Source organism: Geotrypetes seraphini, chromosome 3 (genome assembly GCF_902459505.1).
Source record: "Geotrypetes seraphini chromosome 3, aGeoSer1.1, whole genome shotgun sequence".
Classification (NCBI taxonomy): Eukaryota; Metazoa; Chordata; class Amphibia; order Gymnophiona; family Dermophiidae; genus Geotrypetes; species Geotrypetes seraphini.
Genome location: NC_047086.1, coordinates 405,496,853 through 405,515,684, shown reverse-complemented (window position 1 = coordinate 405,515,684; position 18,832 = coordinate 405,496,853). Strand labels below are relative to the sequence as shown.

The window sequence follows — 18,832 nt, the reverse complement described above, 5'->3', positions numbered from 1 at the left end:
AAACTCTTGTGCACCTCCGATCGATGCATGCTGCTATGATTTTAATAGCGCCTCGGTGGCCCAGGCGGCCATGGTTCTCCCTTCTTCTCCAACTCAGTGTCCGGGAACCTCTTCTGTTGCCTATATTTCCATCTCTGCTGTCTCAGAGTTGGGGTTCGCTGCTGCACCCCAATCTGCAGTCTCTGCACTTGACGGCTTGGTTCCTTTCCACCTTACTTCCTCCCTGGGGTTTTCTCAGTCGGTGTGCGATGTTCTAGAAGCTTCTAGGAAAGCTTCCATTAGGCAGTATTATTCTCAGAAGTGATCTAGATTCACCGCGTGGTGTGTTTCCTAACGCATTGAGCCTTTGTCTGCCTCCTTGTCCTCAGTGATGGAGTACTTGCTTCATTTGTCTCGGTCTGGGCTTAAAACGGCTTCTATTAGAGTTCATCTCAGTGCGATTGCTGCCTTTCATCGGCTACTCGATGGGAAATCGCTCTTGGTCCATCCGCTGATTTCTCGCTTCATGAGGGGCCTCTTGAATGTCCATCCTCTTCTCAAGCCTCCCCCGGTGGTTTGGGATCTTAATGTGGATCTCGCTCAATTGATGAAACCTCCATTTGAACTCCTGGATAGGGCCCATCTGAAGTTCCTTACTTGGAAGGTGATGTTCCTGATTGCTCTCATGTCTGCTCGCAGGGTCAGTGATCTGCAGGCTCTGGTTGTGAACCCCCATTTTACTGTCTTTCATCATGACAAGGTGATCCTGTGTACTCATCCTAAGTTCTTGCCTAAGGTGGTTTCGGATTTCCACCTTAATCAGTCTATTGTCCTTCCGGTGTTTTTTCCTAAGCCCCATTCTCACCCTGGGGAAGTGGCGCTTCACACTCTTGACTGTAAGCGGGCGTTGGCTTTCTACCTACATCGCACCCAGTCTCATCGGAGGGATCCTCAACTTTTCTTGTCCTTTGATCCTAATCGGTTGGGGCGTCCTGTTTCCAAGTGCACTTTGTCCAACTGGTTAACTGCTTGTATTTCCTTCTGCTACGCTCAGGCTGGTCTCTCACTGCACGGTCAGGTCACGGGGCATAAAGTCCAAGCAATGGCGTCGTCGGTCACTTTCCTCAGGTCTACGCCTATTGAGGAGATCTGCAAGGCCACCATTTGGTCTTCGGTTCATACCTTCACCTCTCACTATTGTCTGGATGCTTTTTCCAGATGTGAGGGCCAATTTGGTCAGTCGGTTTTGTGTAATCTGTTTTCATAAATTGCCAACTTTCCCTCCGTCCCTTTTTGGTTAGCTTGGAGGTCACCCACATGTAGAGAATATGTTGCCTGCTTGTCCTGGGATAAAGCACAGTTACTTACCGTAACAGGTGTTATCCAGGGACAGCAGGCAGATATTCTCGCAACCCTCCCACCTCCCCGGGTTGGCTTCTTTGCTAGCTATCTGAACTGAAGACCACGAGGAGGGGACGCGCCCTCTAGTGGAGCGGGAAGGCACACGCATGCGTGGTACAGCACTAGCAAACTTTGAGATCTTCAATCAAGTTTGCTTGAAAAGCTGTCCGCGACGGGGCTCTGTGGATGACGTCACCCACATGTAGAGAATATCTGCCTGCTGTCCCTGGATAACACCTGTTACGGTAAGTAAATGTGCTTTATCCCAGGACAAGCAGGCAGGTATTCTCACTAGTGGGTGATGTCATCAGACAGAGCCCCGGTACGGACGTCTCACAAGCACGTGTTGCTTGTAGAAACTTAAAGTTTCTAGATGCCCGCACCGCGCATGCGCCGGTGCCTTCCTACCCGGAGATCCGGGCGTGTCTCCTCAGTTCTTTCTTTTCCGCGGAGCTGAGAAGTTCAACTTCATCATGCGCTAGCTGAATTCAGTTAAATTTGCCTTCCTTGTCCGCGTTTTCGCTTTCTTTTAATTACAGTTAACAGTTCTTTTCTTTTCGTAAAAAAAAAAAAAAAAAAAAAGAAGAAGATTATTTCCTCCGGCGGGTCGAACGGGCCGGCCACGTGGCTCAGGCCCACTGGCTTCGACCTCGCGGCGGAGATTTTCCGGCCTATGTCCCGGCCAATCACCGGGTTTAAAAAGTGCAGCAAGTGCCAACGCGCGATTTCACTCACGGACCCTCACTGGCGCTGTTTGCAGTGTTTGGGCCCTGACCACATTCCGAAATCGTGCAGGCCTTGCTCTACCCTTACGGCACGCTCATTCAAGCGGCGTTGCCTATTGTGGGAATCGATGTTCAAGATGGACGCAGCTAAGGATCCCTCAGCCTCCACTTCATCCGATACCTCCCCGGTTCGGGCAAAACCGGCATCGACCCCTCCTGCATTGAGCGTGGTGAAACCGGCATCGCTCGCCCCGACACCATCCACGAGCTCGACGTCGGTGCCTGCCCCGGTCTCCTCGGTTCAGGTACCTCTTCCTTCCACAGTGCCACCAATGGTCATCAAAGTGCCGAAAGCTACTAAGCAGAAGCACTCGGCCTCGAAGGAGCGCGATGTCCGTGCAGGAGGACCCCCTTTCGGTGCGGATCCCTCCTTATCGGCTTCGCTACGGTCCGTGCTGGAAGCTCAATTCGTTGAGCTCATGCAGACCATCGGACCCGGGCTCATCGCTGCCATACAGGGTGACCTCCCGGTACCGATCCAAAGGGGCGGTCCGCCCCCTCCCCCTCCCCCACACCGTTCGACCTCGACAACCGACGAGGACGAACGGGGGAGGGCGGCGATGCCCACGCGGCAAGCCTCGCTTACCGATATGCCGCCATTAGAACCCATTACGCCTCCGCGCCAACATGGGACCAGACCTCCGATCGATACTCGAAGCCCTGGGCATAGTCAGGAAGAGTTCTTCCGTACTCCTTACCAGACTTGGGTAGCATCGCAAGAACCCGCATCGCAAACCCAGTTACGATCCACCGCTTCCAGCCCTATCCACTTGGGGGCCTCGGGAGACCATGCGATGCACAGACGATCCCGATCCCCGTCCCGCCACCGAGACGGGCACCGATCGAGACACTCATCCTGGCACTCCTCACGCCATTCGGAGGTGTCACCGCAGAAAAAACTGCAACGTAGGGGATACTCCTCATCAGAGGTGTCCCCTCCGAGGGGCCCGGAGTACGAGGCACCGGTGCCCGATTCCCCTTGTCACTCCCCGATGTCCACGGACCTGGAGGCCTCATCATCCTCCAGCCCGTCCCACAGACCGACGCTGGCGGAACAATTGTCCTCATCATTCCTCCGACAAATGGCGGATGATCTGGATGTGACCCTTGACACGGGCTCCAGATACTCCAAAGAGTATCTGGACACCATGCATTTACCTAACCCTCCAACGGAGTCGCTTCGGCTCCCCTTGCATAAATTACTGGACCAGACCTTCATGCAGTGCTTCGAAACGCCGTATTCCATACCGGCGATCCCCAGCAAACTCGATGCTCGATACCGCATCGTGCACCATAAAGGGTTCGAGGGCCCTCAACTCTCCCACCAATCCCTACTGGTCGAGTCCTCCCTTAAACGCTCTCACCCCTCCCAGGTCTACGCCTCTGTACCGCCGGGCCGAGAGGGGAGAACGATGGACAAATTTGGTAGAAAATTCTACCAAAACTCCATGATGGCGTCACGGGTGCTAAACTACAACTTCTTTTTCTCTTCCTATCTGGAGTTCTTCTTGCCGGTGCTCCGCAAGTTCACTCCGTTCATAGACAACCAAGCTCGATTCGAGTTCGAGGAAGTGGTAGCCTCCCTCTCCCAATTACGCCTCCAGCTGATGCAATCCTCCTTCGATGCATTCGAACTCTCGGCACGCGCCGCCGCAAGCGCGGTAGCCATGCGTCGCCTGGCATGGCTCCGTACTATCGATATGGATCCCAACCTACAGGACAGACTCGCCAACGTACCATGCGCTGGAGCTGACCTGTTCGATGAGTCTATCGAAACTGTTACCAAGAAGCTATCGGATCATGAAAAATCCTTTCAATCCATCCTACGGCCCAAACCCAAACCTCAACAGTCCCGACCTTCCAGGCCACCCCTGATTTACCAGCGGCGTTACATGCCCAGACAAACGCCTGCTGCGAGACAGCCTGCGAAGAGACAACCTCCCCAGAAGTCTCAGCAAAAACTTCAGCCACCGGCTGTACCTAAGGCTCCCCAGCCCTTTTGACGCCCCTCCCGGGAGCATAACCTCGGCCTCTCCCATAGGGGGCCACCTCCATCTTTTTTACCACCGATGGGAGGCCATAACCACGGACCTATGGGTCCTCTCCATCATAAGAGAAGGATACTCTCTTCAATTCCACCGGGTCCCCCCGGACCATCCTCCAAGAGAGTATCCTTCAAGCTCGACGCAGACCGCCCTTCTTCTTCAGGAAGTCCAAACCTTACTTCAGCTTCGGGCTGTCGAGCCGGTCCCGTCAGACCAATTGAACCGAGGGTTTTACTCCCGGTACTTCCTCGTCCCGAAGAAAACGGGCGACCTGCGACCCATTTTAAACCTTCGGGCCCTCAACAAGTTCCTGGTCAAAGAGAAGTTCCGCATGTTGACTTTGGCTTCTCTATACCCCCTCCTCGAGCAGAACGACTGGTTATGCTCCCTGGATCTCAAGGAGGCCTACACTCACATCCCCATTCACCCGGCCTCCCGAAAGTTCCTCAGATTTCGGGTGGGAAATCTGCACCTACAGTATCGAGTGCTACCATTCGGCCTATCTTCGTCCCCCAGAGTCTTCACAAAGTGCCTGGTGGTAGTGGCCGCAGCACTCCGGGACAGGGGTCTACAGGTGTTTCCATACCTCGACGACTGGCTCATCAAGGCCCCGTCAGCCCCAGAGGTCACTTCGGCGGCCTTGGCTACAACCTACTTCCTCCAGAATTTAGGCTTCGAGATCAACTTCTCCAAGTCTCATCTACAACCCACCCAGTCCCTCCCCTTCATCGGAGCGGTCCTGGACACCACCCGACTCCGAGCATTCCTGCCCCGGCAACGCATGGAGTCTCTTCTTCATCTCTGCCAGTCGGTGGCTACTCGCCAAACCCTACCGGCGAGACAACTGATGGTGCTCCTGGGCCATATGGCCTCCACAGTACACGTGACACCCTTTGCCAGACTCCACCTCAGGATCCCCCAGTGGACCCTGGCATCACAGTGGAATCAGACATTCGATCCACTGTCCAAACGCATCGTAGTCACACCTGCTCTTCGGCAGTCTCTACTTTGGTGGATGACCTCTTCGAATCTATCCAGAGGTTTGCTGATGCACTCTCCCCCCCATCAGAAAGTTCTCACAACCGATTCGTCGAATTACGCATGGGGGGCCCACCTGGAGGGTCTCCGCACCCAAGGATTCTGGACCAGTGCGGAAAGACTACACCAAATCAATCTATTGGAACTCAGAGCCATCTTCAATGCGCTCCAAGCTTTCCAACACCGACTCCACGACATGGTAATCCTCATTCGCACAGACAATCAGGCCGCCATGTATTATATCAACAAGCAAGGAGGCACGGGCTCGGCCCTCCTTTGCCAGGAAGCTCTACGAGTCTGGGACTGGGCGGTGCGCCACAACGCCCTACTCAGAGCAGTATACATCCAGGGGGAGAACAACGTCTTAGCAGACAAACTAAGCCGTCTGCTACAACCGCACGAATGGACTCTCCATTCCAACCCCCTTCACCAAATCTTCACGCAATGGGGGACGCCTCAGATAGACCTCTTTGCGGCTCCCCACAACGCCAAACTGCCTCAGTTTTGCTCCAGGATCTACACTCCTCATCGCCTCGAGGCAGATGCTTTTCTACTGAACTGGGGGAAACGATTTCTATATGCGTTCCCACCATTCCCGCTGATCCAGAAGACTCTGGTCAAGCTGAAACTCGAACGGGCCACCATGATTCTAATAGCTCCTCGGTGGCCCAGACAACCTTGGTTCTCCCTCCTACTTCAACTCAGCAGCAGGGAACCAGTACCACTTCCAGTGTTTCCTTCACTACTTACTCAACATCAAGGATCACTACTTCATCCCAACCTGCAGTCTCTCCACCTGACAGCTTGGTTCCTCTCAACGTAACCCCTCACCAATTCTCACAAGAAGTGAGGGAGGTCTTGGAAGCTTCCAGGAAGCCCGCCACTCGACAATGCTACTCCCAGAAATGGACCAGATTCTCCTCATGGTGCGTTTCTAAGTCAAAGGAACCTCAGCGAGCTTCCTTATCCTCCGTGCTGGACTATCTCCTACACCTATCTCAATCTGGGCTCAAGTCCACATCCATACGAGTCCACCTGAGCGCTATTGCGGCGTTCCACCAGCCTCTACAAGGGAAACCCCTCTCGGCCCATCCGGTGGTCGCCAGATTTATGAAAGGACTCTTCCATGTTAACCCTCCTCTCAAACCACCCCCAATAGTTTGGGACCTCAATGTAGTCCTTTCCCACCTCATGAAGCCCCCGTTTGAACCACTCAACAGGGCCCCTCTGAAGTATCTCACCTGGAAAGTGCTTTTCCTTGTAGCCCTTACGTCCGCTCGCAGAGTCAGCGAACTCCAGGCATTGATGGCGGACCCACCATTCACAGTATTCCACCATGACAAGGTGGTCCTCCGCACTCACCCGAAATTCCTGCCTAAGGTGGTCTCCGAATTTCATCTCAACCAATCCATTGTACTTCCAGTATTCTTCCCTAAGCCTCATTCTCACCACGGAGAATCGGCCCTTCACACTCTAGACTGCAAACGTGCCTTGGCTTTCTACCTGGATCGCACCAAGCCACACAGAACCACTCCTCAACTTTTTGTCTCCTTCGATCCTAACAAGTTGGGAAGACCCGTATCAAAGCGCACCATCTCTAATTGGATGGCGGCTTGTATCTCTTTCTGCTATGCCCAGGCTGGATTATCACTTCCTTGTAAGGTCACAGCCCATAAGGTCAGAGCAATGGCAGCCTCAGTAGCATTCCTCAGATCAACACCAATCGAGGAAATTTGCAAGGCTGCCACCTGGTCCTCGGTTCACACATTCACCTCACATTATTGTCTGGATACCCTCTCCAGACGGGATGGACAGTTTGGCCAAACAGTATTGAAAAATTTATTCTCTTAAGTCGCCAACTCCCCCTCCATCCCACTGAGGTTAGCTTGGAGGTCACCCACTAGTGAGAATACCTGCCTGCTTGTCCTGGGATAAAGCAATGTTACTTACCGTAACAGTTGTTATCCAGGGACAGCAGGCAGCTATTCTCACGTCCCACCCACCTCCCCTGGGTTGGCTTCTCAGGCTAGCTACCTGAACTGAGGAGACACGCCCGGATCTCCGGGTAGGAAGGCACCGGCGCATGCGCGGTGCGGGCATCTAGAAACTTTAAGTTTCTACAAGCAACACGTGCTTGTGAGACGTCCGTACCGGGGCTCTGTCTGATGACATCACCCACTAGTGAGAATAGCTGCCTGCTGTCCCTGGATAACAACTGTTACGGTAAGTAACATTGCTTTTTTATCAAACCAAACAGAGCTTCTCCCAAAATAATTCCCTCACAGAAAGTTTGGTTGCTCGACAGTAGGGGAGCACAACAGGAGTGCTGGGTATAAGAATTGGAACGAAGGGACGGGTTTCAATGACTGATTTGAACATTAGGCCTTACCTATCTCTGTTTCTTCTAAACTGAAGTTAGTAATGGCAGTATTCCTTGTTCACTTTGTGTGCCTTCTGTTCCTTGTTTTCACTTGTCCACTGGAGAGTTGCATGGGAATGGGGATTCTCGTGGGTGTGGAAGAAGTTGCCGTGGGATTCATGCAGGAGTATAGTCAAAATCTTTGGTGACTCTAGAATAAGGTTTGGAATGCCCAGAGAGGCAGCTAGAACACCATTCTAAGGCTTGGAACCCTCATTTGTTAAATAGTGAATACCATCCAAAAAGCCATGAGAGGCTGTTGAGGTTGAGAGGAAACAGAAGGCTGTGAGCAAGTAATTGGTGTTGACTCGTATGGGTAGGGATGGAGAAGATTAATTAGGGGATGGCATAGATCTTAGCTGGTATGCATGGGTATGGGTTAGAGTCATGGTCGTAGTCAAATTCTGAGTCAGGGAGTGCAAACGATCTTAGACTGACAAAACTACACTGGGATTGGACTTTAGCTTGAATACATGGGTGTAAGCTAAGTAAGCAGACTTTTGATCAAGGTTGGAGGTATTGAAGAGATGTTTTTATTTTAAACTTAGGGCCGGAATCTCAAACCTTACCATGTTTTTAATGATGATCACTAAACTGCCCCCATAAATTAAAAGAAAAAAATAAATAAAAGAGCCCCTGATTCCTTCTTCCCTCCCATCGATTACCTCCCCCAGAGCTGTTTGATGTGAAGCTCCCCCATTCAGCAGGAGGGATGCCCATTTCCTCCTGCTGCTGGCGTTCCCCACCCTTGATAGTCCCCCGCACTTTTAAATTGAAGAATGGCAGGAGAGATGCCCACTTTCTCCTGTCGCAGCTGTTGGGGTCCCCGACAACCCGCTTCCTCCTACCTTTAAATTGAAGGATGACAGGAGGAATGCCCACTCCCTCAGGCCCTCAGAATGGTGGGCCTTTTCTTTCCCAGTGCATCCTGATTAGCTCATATGCCTAAGGTCCCTCTCCTGAATGTTCATTTCAATTAAACCTGAACAAAATCTAATGTTTCAAAGTTATCTAAAAATGATGCTACAGACAGTCATAAGATTTAAAAACTTAGATCGGGAAGCTCAGGCTGCTTTTCTTAACTCCCTTCCTTTGCCGAGACTATCAGACTCTGACCAAGCCTATTTACAGGAACCAGTTACAGTGGCGGAAATTTTGGGTGTGATTAAGAAGTTGAAGAATGGGAAATCACCGGGACTTGATGGATACACTGGATATTTCTATAAACAATTTTCAGGGCAGTTAGGACCTCTATTGGCGCGAGTGGCGAATGGGGTTCCACAGGGATCCCGCCTTCCGACTACTATGGGGGAGGCGGGAGTTACCATACTTTTAAAACCAGGGAGGGATCCCTTGTCATGCGGGTCATATCGCCCTATTTCACTCCTGAACTTAGATGCAAAAATTTTGGCTAAGGTACTTGCTCTGCGTTTAGGTAAAGTTCTGCCGTCAATAATTCACCAAGATCAAGCGGGATTCATACAGCGTAGACAGGTGAGCGATAATATTAGGAGGACCCTTAATCTGCTATGGGGAGCAGGTCTAAGGTCGGATAAATTGGTTTTGATGTCTGTAGATGCGGACAAGGCCTTTGATAGGGTCCTCTGGGGATTTCTTTGGGATGTGTTGGACCGCATGGGATTGGGCCAGACTTTCACTGCATGGATTCGGGCTCTTTATACTGAACCGCGGGCTTGCCTACGTATTAATCAATCTTATACCGATTTTTTTCCCATTTATCGAAGGACCAGACAGGGGTACCCGCTTTCACCTCTCTTATTTGCTCTTTCTATAGAACCTTTGGCGCTGAGCATTCGGAATCATCCAAATCTGTGTGGTTTTGAGTTGAATGGGGTTGAACACCGGGTAGCGCTGTTCGCGGATGACATTTTACTTTATGTGGGACGGCCTGATGCCTCCTTTCCGCATCTTTTGCAGCTCTTTGAGTCGTATGGCAGAATCTCTGGGTTCCAAATTAATCTGGATAAAACAGAAGTTTTGAATTTGACACTTACGCCTCCTGAAGTGGAGAACATTCGGGGTAGTTTTCCTTTTAGATGGGTGCCTCACGGGATTAAATATCTAGGAATACATAGAAACATAAACATAGAAATAGATGGCAGATAAGGGCCCACGGCCCATCTAGTCTGCCCACCTTAATGTCCCTCCCCTACCTTTGCCCTGTGAATAGATCCCATGTGCCGTATCCCTAAAGATATAACCCAGCTCTATGAGAAGAATTATCAGCCCCTTTATCGTCGAATTAGAGCTGATTTGCAAAGGTGGCATGGCCTTTGGTTATCCTGGTGGGACAGGATCGCTCTAGTAAAAATGAATGTGCTTCCAAGGTTGTTGTTCCTATTTCAGACATTACCAGTGCAGGCCCCAGCTCGGGAGCTACGGGGGATAGGGAAGGAATTACGTATATTTTATCTGGCAACGTAGATCTCCTAGGTTATCACAATCCCTGTTGTGGGCGGCTAGACCTGCTGGGGGGAGGGGACTCCCGAATTTGGAATGGTATTATCAGTCAGCTCAGTTGAAATTGATTTTAGATTGGGACCTGGGAGAGCATAAAAGTGGGGTCCTGTTAGAACAGACCCCGGGGAATAGACTGAGGTTGACACATAGGCTTTGGATCTCTGGATCCCGCCGTTCTTGGATCCAAAGTATATCTAATCCCTTTGTGAAACATTTGGCCACGGTGTGGACCCGTGCTCGAGATCAGTTGGGTAATGGAGCATTGATCTCTTCTCTGGCCCCGATACAATTTGAACCCCAATTCCAGGTTGGGAGTGATAATAGGGTTTTTCATCGGTGGGCCCAGAGAAGTCTGAGGGTCTTTAGAGATTTGTTGGGGACCTCTGGGATCTTACCCTTTGCCATGCTCCAGAAGAAATTTGACTTGCCAGACCGGGACTATTTGGCTTATTTTCAGATAAGGCATTTTATGCAGGCTCAAGGCTGGGGAACGTCTTTTAGCATTGAGCAGGAATCTTTTGAGAATCTCTGGTTGCTGCTTCGACAGGTGCCCCGGCCTTTATCAGTGTTGTACCAATATTGGAGAGGTCATTCACCTATTCAATTTTCCTTTCAGAAACAATGGGAGCGGGACTTAGAGTTTTCCTTTACTACTACGAACTGGGATGTTATCTGTGGGGAGGTATATCGGGCTTCTACTTGTGCTTTGGTCCAGGAGAATGCTTACAAAGTACTCACTAGATCGGGGGTCGGCAACCTGCGGCTCCAGAGCCGCATGCGGCTCTTTTCTACCTTTGCTGCGGCTCCGGTAGTGTGTCACGCAGGCATGCAGCTTAAGTCCGGCGTCGCGGCGGGAAATAGCCATGCTGAGCAGTGAGCTCAGCACATACACAGATGAAAGCCTTGCTTGCTGATTGGTCCGGCGGCCCCGCCCCGCCGTGCCGCCGGACCAATCAGCAAGCAAGGCTTTCATCTGTGTAGTGCTGAGCTCACTGCTCAGCATGGCTATTTCCCGCCGCGACGCTGGACTTGTAAGGTGCCTGAAAAAGAAATCATCCTGGCCAGGGTCGGTGTCATGCTCCGGAGATCTACAGCCTTCCTATCTCCCTCTCCCTTCTACCTGCTTCCGGCCACATCCCCTGCTCCGCGGCTCTCTTCGGCAACTCAGCAGCAGCGATCGACACAAGCTTCTGACGTCGGGGCCTACCCTCTGCGAGTCCCGCTTGTTTCAACTTCCTTTTTCCACAAAGGCGGGACTCGTAGAGGGAAGGCCTCGATGTCGGCAGCTTGTCTTGATCACTGCTGCTGACGAGTTGCTGAAGAGAGCCGCGGAGCAGGGGGGTGTTGCCAGGTGCAGGACTCGTGGGTGAGGGAGGAGAAGAGAGAGAGAAGGGAAACAAAAGGAAATCTTTCATACTGGGCTGGGCCGGAGTGGAGGGAGGGTGGAAAGATTCTAGCTACAGGGTGCAGTAACAAAGGAAAAGGGGGGAAAGCTGAAAATGGAGATAGTGACACAAAGAAGAGAAAGGGTAAGCAGGACCTACTGAATAAGGATAGAGATACAGAGGGGACATGAAGAGGAGGTGAAATAGAGACATAGAAGTAATGCTGAAAAAGTGTGTGTGGGGGGGGAGATAAAGACATTGAAAGGGCAAATGGTGAACATGGGGTAAAGACAAGGACAGAGACAAATGAAGATTCTGAAAAAGTGGTGAGATAGGGATATAGGTGAGATGGACACAAAGAAGGGTGATGCTGGAAAATAGGTGGAATGGTAATTCTGACAGACACAGAAGGGAAATGCTGGATCAAGGAGAGATGGGGCTCAGGCTGGATGGAATGAGGAGAAATGCCTTGTTGGCCCGGAACTTCCTCTCCTACGTCAGAATTGACGTCAGGGAGCGGAATGCTGGTCAGCGCAACACTTCTGCAGGGAAAGCTTGGGACGGCGGTGGCTTGGGGGCTGTTCCCCGATTGCGGTGGCAGCAAACCGAGTGGCTTGGGGGACGGCACGGAGACAGAAAGAAGGGGGAACAGGGAGACAGAAAGAAAAAGTTGGGGGGAGAGAATGAGGTCTGGAGGAGAGGAAACATACAGGAGGCTGAAAGAAAGGAAGAAAGATTGGATGCACAGTCAGAAGAAGAAAGTGCAACCAGAGACTCATGAAATCACCAAATAGCAAAGGTAGGAAAAATGATTTTATTTTCAATTTAGTGATCCTGTATATAGCATTAAGATAAGAAACAATATATGCAGTGTTAGATTTGTTTTATAATGGTTTTGCGGCTCCAAGTTATTTTTTCTTTTCGAAAACGGGTCCAAGTGGCTCTTTATGTCTTAAAGGTTGCAGACCCCTGCACTAGATGGTATTATACTCCTGAGCGCTTACACAAAATGTTTCCAGGGGCGTCTGCTCTATGTTGGCGCTGTGGGAAACAAGTGGGATCTTTTTTACATATTTGGTGGGACTGTGAGGTTATTGGTCCCTTTTGGAAGGCTGTAGCGACTACCTTGTCTACCCTGCTTGGAGATCTGGTGGGAGTGACGCCTCAGTCGTGCCTTCTAGGGCTCTATAATGAAAGAGAACACCCCTTTGGCAGACTAAATTGCTTCGTTGGGGTCTAGCCGCAGCCAAGTGTCTCATAGCGAATCATTGGAAAAACACTATGGCTCCATCTCTAACTGACTGGACAACTAGACTTTTGTCCATTGGGAGAATGGAGATAGCAGTGGCTACTCGTCGTCACAAGTTCCTGACCCGGTCATTCACCTGGGTTAAAATAAGAGACTTATTGGACACTCTGTAGGGGTTCCTTAGCTAATTCTGCCTGGTTTGCTCATTGGATGGCGAGAGGGTTTCTGGGGGGTGGGTTTTGCTGGGGGTTTGGAGTTGGGGAGATGTGCAATGAGGGGGGATTGGAGTGGGGGGGGGATTCTGGGGTGTAATTTGTGAGTAGTATGTGCATTCTTCATTTTTGAGCATTATTTGCAGTTGCAGGTTCTGCTATCGTTGTGATTGAAGATTGATGTTCAATGTGTATTGTATATTTTGAAAAATTGAAATAAAAATTTAAATATAAAAAAAAAAAGATTTAAAAACTTACCTCAAAAAAATCTCCTTATATCCATCATTTCACTTACAACACCAAAAACCAAGTAAATACACTAAACTGCTATAAGTCACTTCACAAAGTTGGTTTTAGACCAACTGACTGAAGACTGAAATTGAATAACTGAAGCAGAGAGCACTAATTTTATATGTTTCCAGAGTATAGAAGCATCCATGTTCCCTCAGCCCACCCCATCACCTTTCTTGCTCACATCTCTTCCTCCCTTCTCACCTTCTTTTCTGGTCTGGATCAATTTCTTCCTCCCCTACTTATGGGTCCAGCATCCATCTCTGTCCCCTCCCCTTTACCCTGTGAGTCTACCATTCATGTCCTCTCCTCCCCCCTTCACAATTGTGGCTTACCATCTGTCCCCTTTCCCTCCCCCTCCCCTTCTCCTTCTGCGGGTCTGCCCTCTTGCTCTCGCTTTCTCTCTGACCATCCCCTCCCCCCGTACCATTTCACTGCCATTCTGATCCTGACCCGACAATCCCCTCCCTCCCCCATGCGGATCTGGCCTCCAACCAAACCCCCTCCCAGGGTGGAGCCAGTATTTCTTATCCGTGGGCCCTCCCAAAGCAGCAGCGGTAGCTGGCTAGCAGAGGAAACAGACTACTAGCAGCCAGCCCTGCCAGGCCTTTCTTCTGCTGCGTCGGAAATGACATGGCAGAGGAAAGGCCCTGGCAGGGCTGGCTGCAAGCATTTAGCATTATATTCATTTTCGGTTTGTTAGGGGGGGGTGTGCAACTGCACCCCCTTGCACCCTGCAGGTGCCTGTGGTTAGAATCCATTGGGGATGGGCAGGAATGGGTGAAATTTCTGTCCCTGTGTAACTCTAGCCAGTTGACACTCAAGCCTGAGGATCTTCTAAAGATGTTTCCTTATAGAACACCTGACAAATGGGATGGAGTGGAAAAGTAAGTTATTTGCTCTCCAGTATTCTTGAATGAAGCCATTGGCACGGGTTACTATATAGAGCAATGTTGGCAAACATGTTCTGTCTCTGTACTGATAGGGACAATAAACCCATGCATCTGAACTGATCTGGTTGAAACCCAGAAGTATTGCCTACTAATTTTCTTGAGTCTGGCCAGGTGTTGAAGTTTATGGTCCCCGACCACCAGCTGAGACAGAACATGTTTGCAAGGGACCTTGTAAAGCACCTGCTTATCAGCATTTTTGTAAAAAGTCAAAACCTCCCCCAGAAAACCTCAGTTTCCTTCTCTACTCCATCTCCCTTCCTGTGAGTGGAAGCTCTGAGGAAGCATCCTTACAGATTCATCCGGGACTTGAGGCTCAACTAGCTGGACTGCAAACATGGGAGAAAGAGCACAATTGAACAGGGAAATGTTGCTCTCTTCCAAATGAAGTGAGGGTAGTAATAGAAATCCAGAATTCAGTGCCAGTAGCTGGCGATAGCCCGGCGCTGAATACCAGTCCCAAATCTGCTCTTGGTGGCACTGACCACCTCATGCTGAATCTCAGCCTAAGAGTTTCTGTTTGCTACCTATCTGTCTGGGTATGTTCCAGTCTGACTCAATTCAACGAAATGAAATTGGCCTATAAAACTCAATCATCCCTTTTGGCTTTTTAATAAGCTTCACTTGCATAGGAGATTTTGGGAAGAAGCCCAAAAACTACCGTAAATGTTCAGTTCAGTTTATTTGCTATACCACTAATAGTATATAAACAAGTAAAACCTGTGATTTACAAACTAGAAAAATGGGGAAGGGGTTTAAAGAAAACAAAACTCTTTGGGGGTCTTTTACTAAGACGTGCTAGCCGATTTAGCCCGCGCCAAATGCTAACGCACCCATTATATTCTATGGACGCATTAGCATTTAGCGTGCGTTAAATCGGCTAGCATGCTTTAGTTAAAGACCCCCTTTATCTGACTGTAGTTTTTCTTCAGTTTTTACAGGCTTCACTATACTCTTTTATGAAGCCACGTTAGGGTTTTTTTTAAAATCACCGGCAACAGCAGCAAAAGCTCTCATGCTCATAGGAATTCTGTGAGTGTTGGAGCTTTTACTGCCACGGCCGGCAATAAAAAACCCTAACGCGGCTTCATAAAAAGGGGGTGTATGAGGTTTCTTAGAAAATCCTGGGTCTATTAAGAGCATTAATCTTGTTACTTAAACTTTCATTATGGGTTGGGTTTTTTTTTGTGGGGGGAGTAGATGTTTTTTTTTTTTTGCAAACCCTTGGAATTTTGTTCTATGTTTATATCTTTCTCTTTAATGACTGCTGTCTTGTATTGTAGGAGTTCGGCAAGCAACAAGATCATTTCCCAGATTCAAATTTTGGGACAGAATATGGATTCTCAGAGCCAGTTTCAGAGAGCATCAACAAGAAACCAACCTCATCCGCTGGATGGCCTGGTGAAAGCTACAGCAGCACAGATGGAAATTTGCAGAGCTCCAGGGAGGTGGACAACTCAGGACGAACTGATTTTACAACCCCACGGGGCAATGGAGAGATATTTGGAAGGGACAAATACAGCAAGGATCCATTTTCAGTCCAGGGCCAGACCCGTGCCTTTCACCAAGACCATTCTTCAGTCGGCAGATTGACAGCTGAGGATATTGAGAAAGCCAGGGAAGCCAAGGCAAACAATGTCAACAAACCTCACAAACAGACGGTATGTTTGACACTCTTCAGTCCTTAGCAGGGTGGACAGGAGTGTGGAAAGGGTTTCATGGAAATACAATAAGGGAAAAGTACACTGTACACATAATTAAGCTATAGGCATGTGAAGTATAGAAAGAAATGAAAAAGGAATAAAAAGGAAACCCACTTTTTACTACTTGAAATAATCATCATCTTACGTGTCAAGCAGTCACTTTGTTGCTGTTGGCAGAGACTGCCGACTGGTCACTTTGGCGTCGCTGGTCTCTCTGGTCTTTCCAGTCACTTCTGGTCACTCCCGGTCACTCAGGTTTCTTCCGATTACCACCAGTTACTCGGGTCTCTTCCAGTCAGCACTGGTCTCCACTGCTCACCAGGGTCAGTACTTTGGTAAATGCGGATCCTCTGGTCAATTCAAGTTTGAGCTTTCTGGGGGTTAGGCGGGTACCAGCATTCATTCCCCAAGGGTCACTCTTCGGAGTTCCTATTCCTCACATGTCTTTCTGTGCTTCTTGTTCTGGGTCTTGTCGGCAAGCTCCTTTTTCTTTCGGGGTGAGATCTTCTCCAAAAATACAAATGAGCTTGCTCTGCTTGGCCTGCTGGGAAGAGCCTATACCCAGCAGGTTTTAGCATAGGGCTTCTTCATACAGCTTTCTCTCTGAGGTGATTGGGGTGATAGCGACTCTTCCCATCATATTCCTCCCCCTCCAACTCGAGCTTCACTGGTTGAGGCTACTTCTCTGGACAGGTAGTCTGCATTGCTGTGATTCTTCCCAGTGCAATTCCACTCTGAAGTGGTATGTCTGGAGCATTAAATACCATTTCATCAGACAAGGGTTGGAGCTTTTCATCTGCTGCAGCTGCAGATGTTTACTACCTACACAAAAACATGGAAGTGTTTCCAGGCTTGGTGTGCACAGAAGAGTGAGGGACGTCATCTCAGCTCCAATCTCTTTGGTCCTAGCATTCTTAATGTTTTCTCTCATTGGCCCAGAGTGATGGGAGGCGGAGTAAAAAATGCTAATGAGGCTTTCTACATAAAATCTCAAGGGAGGGGATTGACTATTTGAGAATGATGTGCCTATTTACTAGAAAGAAGATTATCGGGATAAATACCTAATCTTCCCTTTCTTGTCACAATCCTGTTGGCTCCTAGAATCCCTGAAATACAAGCCTTGGTACATTAGCCACAATGTGGTGTTGCAGACTCATCCCAAGCTCCTTCTCAAGGTAGTACCTGCTTTTCATGTCAATCGGGACAGATTCTTCCAGTTTTATTTTCTGAAGCCACACAGTTTAACAGAAGCACCCCATCCCATAGCCCCAAGTGCAGATGCACACACTAAATACTATTGAACCAAGGATTTTCAGAAATCATCTCAACTTTGTTTCATTTCATCAACATTTTGTAGGAGTTTTAGTCTCTAAATGTGCTCTGTCATTTTGGATAATGGATTGTATTTTTCTGTTGTTCTTTGTGTATTTATTTATATACCGCATAATATCTAAGCGGTTTCCAATATCAAATATTCAGAAAATTTTTCATAAAACGCATAAAATCAACAACTACTACCTTCTCGAGCAACATGGGAAGTTTTCATCCACATTACATATAGGCATCAACAAACAGTTGTGTCTTTAATAACTTCTTGAAGTTAGCACAATCTATGCATAGTCTCAGGTATCCTGGTAAATTAACAGTTCAAAATGGTCTCCTGGGCATATACAAAATATTTATGTGCCATGTCTGGCTCTACAACTTATCTCGGAGTGCCTCTTCCTGACTTCTGTAAGGCTATAACTTAGTCCTCTACTTGCACCTTTACAAAGCATTATTTCACTGACAGTGGTGGAAATTTTGGTCAGGCCCTTCTCCGGGATCTTCTTGCTTAGATTCATCTTCGTGCATTTGATATTTTCCAGGTTGGCTTTTTCCTGTGCATAGTTCTAGGCAGCCCTTAGTTTGGGTGTCACCAAGTGTTAATAAGCTTCACTTGCATAGGCTGTGTGGCTGTGTGTTATCCTTGTTCATGTAGATACATTGCTTACCTGTAATAGTGTGTGTGTGTGTGGGGGGGGGTGTTTGTGGGCAAGAGGATAATATAGGCACACTTTCTACCCACTGTCCCCTCAATACCTCCCCCAAAAAATAAAAAAAGCCCCAAAACAAACAAACCATCAAGGAGAATAATCATCCAAACTTCTTGGACACCTGGAGTACTGTGTTCAGTACTGGTCGCCGTACCTCAAGAAGGACATGGCAGTACTTGAGAAGGTCCAGAGAAGAGCAACTAAGCTAATAAAGGGCATGGAGGACCTCTCATATACTGACAGACTGAAAAAGCTGGGGCTTTTCTCCCTGGAAAAGTGGAGACTTAGAGGAGACATGATAGAAACCTTCAAGATCATGAAGGGTATAGAAAAAATAGACAGGGACAGATTTTTCAAATTACGGGGAACTACAAGTACAAGGGGGCACTCAGAGAAATTGAAAGGGGAGAGGTTTAGAACAAATGCCAGGAAGTTCTTTTTCACACAGAGGGTGGTGGATATATGGAACGCGCTACCGGAGGATGTGATAAGCAGGAGCACGCTACAGGGCTTCAAAGAAGCTTTGGATAGGTACTTGGAGGACAAAGGGATTGAGGGATATAGATAAGAGTAGATGTAGATTATAGGGACAGGATTAGAGGTAAGTTATAAAATTAGTCAGGGACCACTGTTCAGGCAATAGGCCTGATGGGCCGCCGCAGGAGCGGACCGCTGGGCAAGATGGACCTATGGTCTGCCTCAGCGGAAGCAACTCTTATGTTCTTATATGATCATTTTAAGTTTGTGCTTGTAATTGACTGACTGAAGAAGCTTTTGACCAGCAAAACAGGAAGGCTACAGTCCACGTGTTTCAAAACCAGCAAGAGCAGTTCATACAGACAGCTCATAGGGACTGTT

General features: G+C 48.9%; 1 protein-coding gene across 2 annotated transcripts in view; it reads left to right on the top strand.

Moving 5' to 3' along the window:
* The window catches only part of COQ8A (coenzyme Q8A), a 218,060-nt gene that overhangs the window by 53,872 nt on the left and 145,356 nt on the right, over positions 1-18,832 (top strand). For both annotated transcript variants that reach the window (XM_033936782.1, XM_033936781.1), the window contains exon 3: positions 15,519-15,896. In XM_033936782.1, the coding sequence (XP_033792673.1) occupies positions 15,519-15,896 (378 nt within the window). The remainder of the gene's footprint in view (positions 1-15,518; positions 15,897-18,832) is intronic.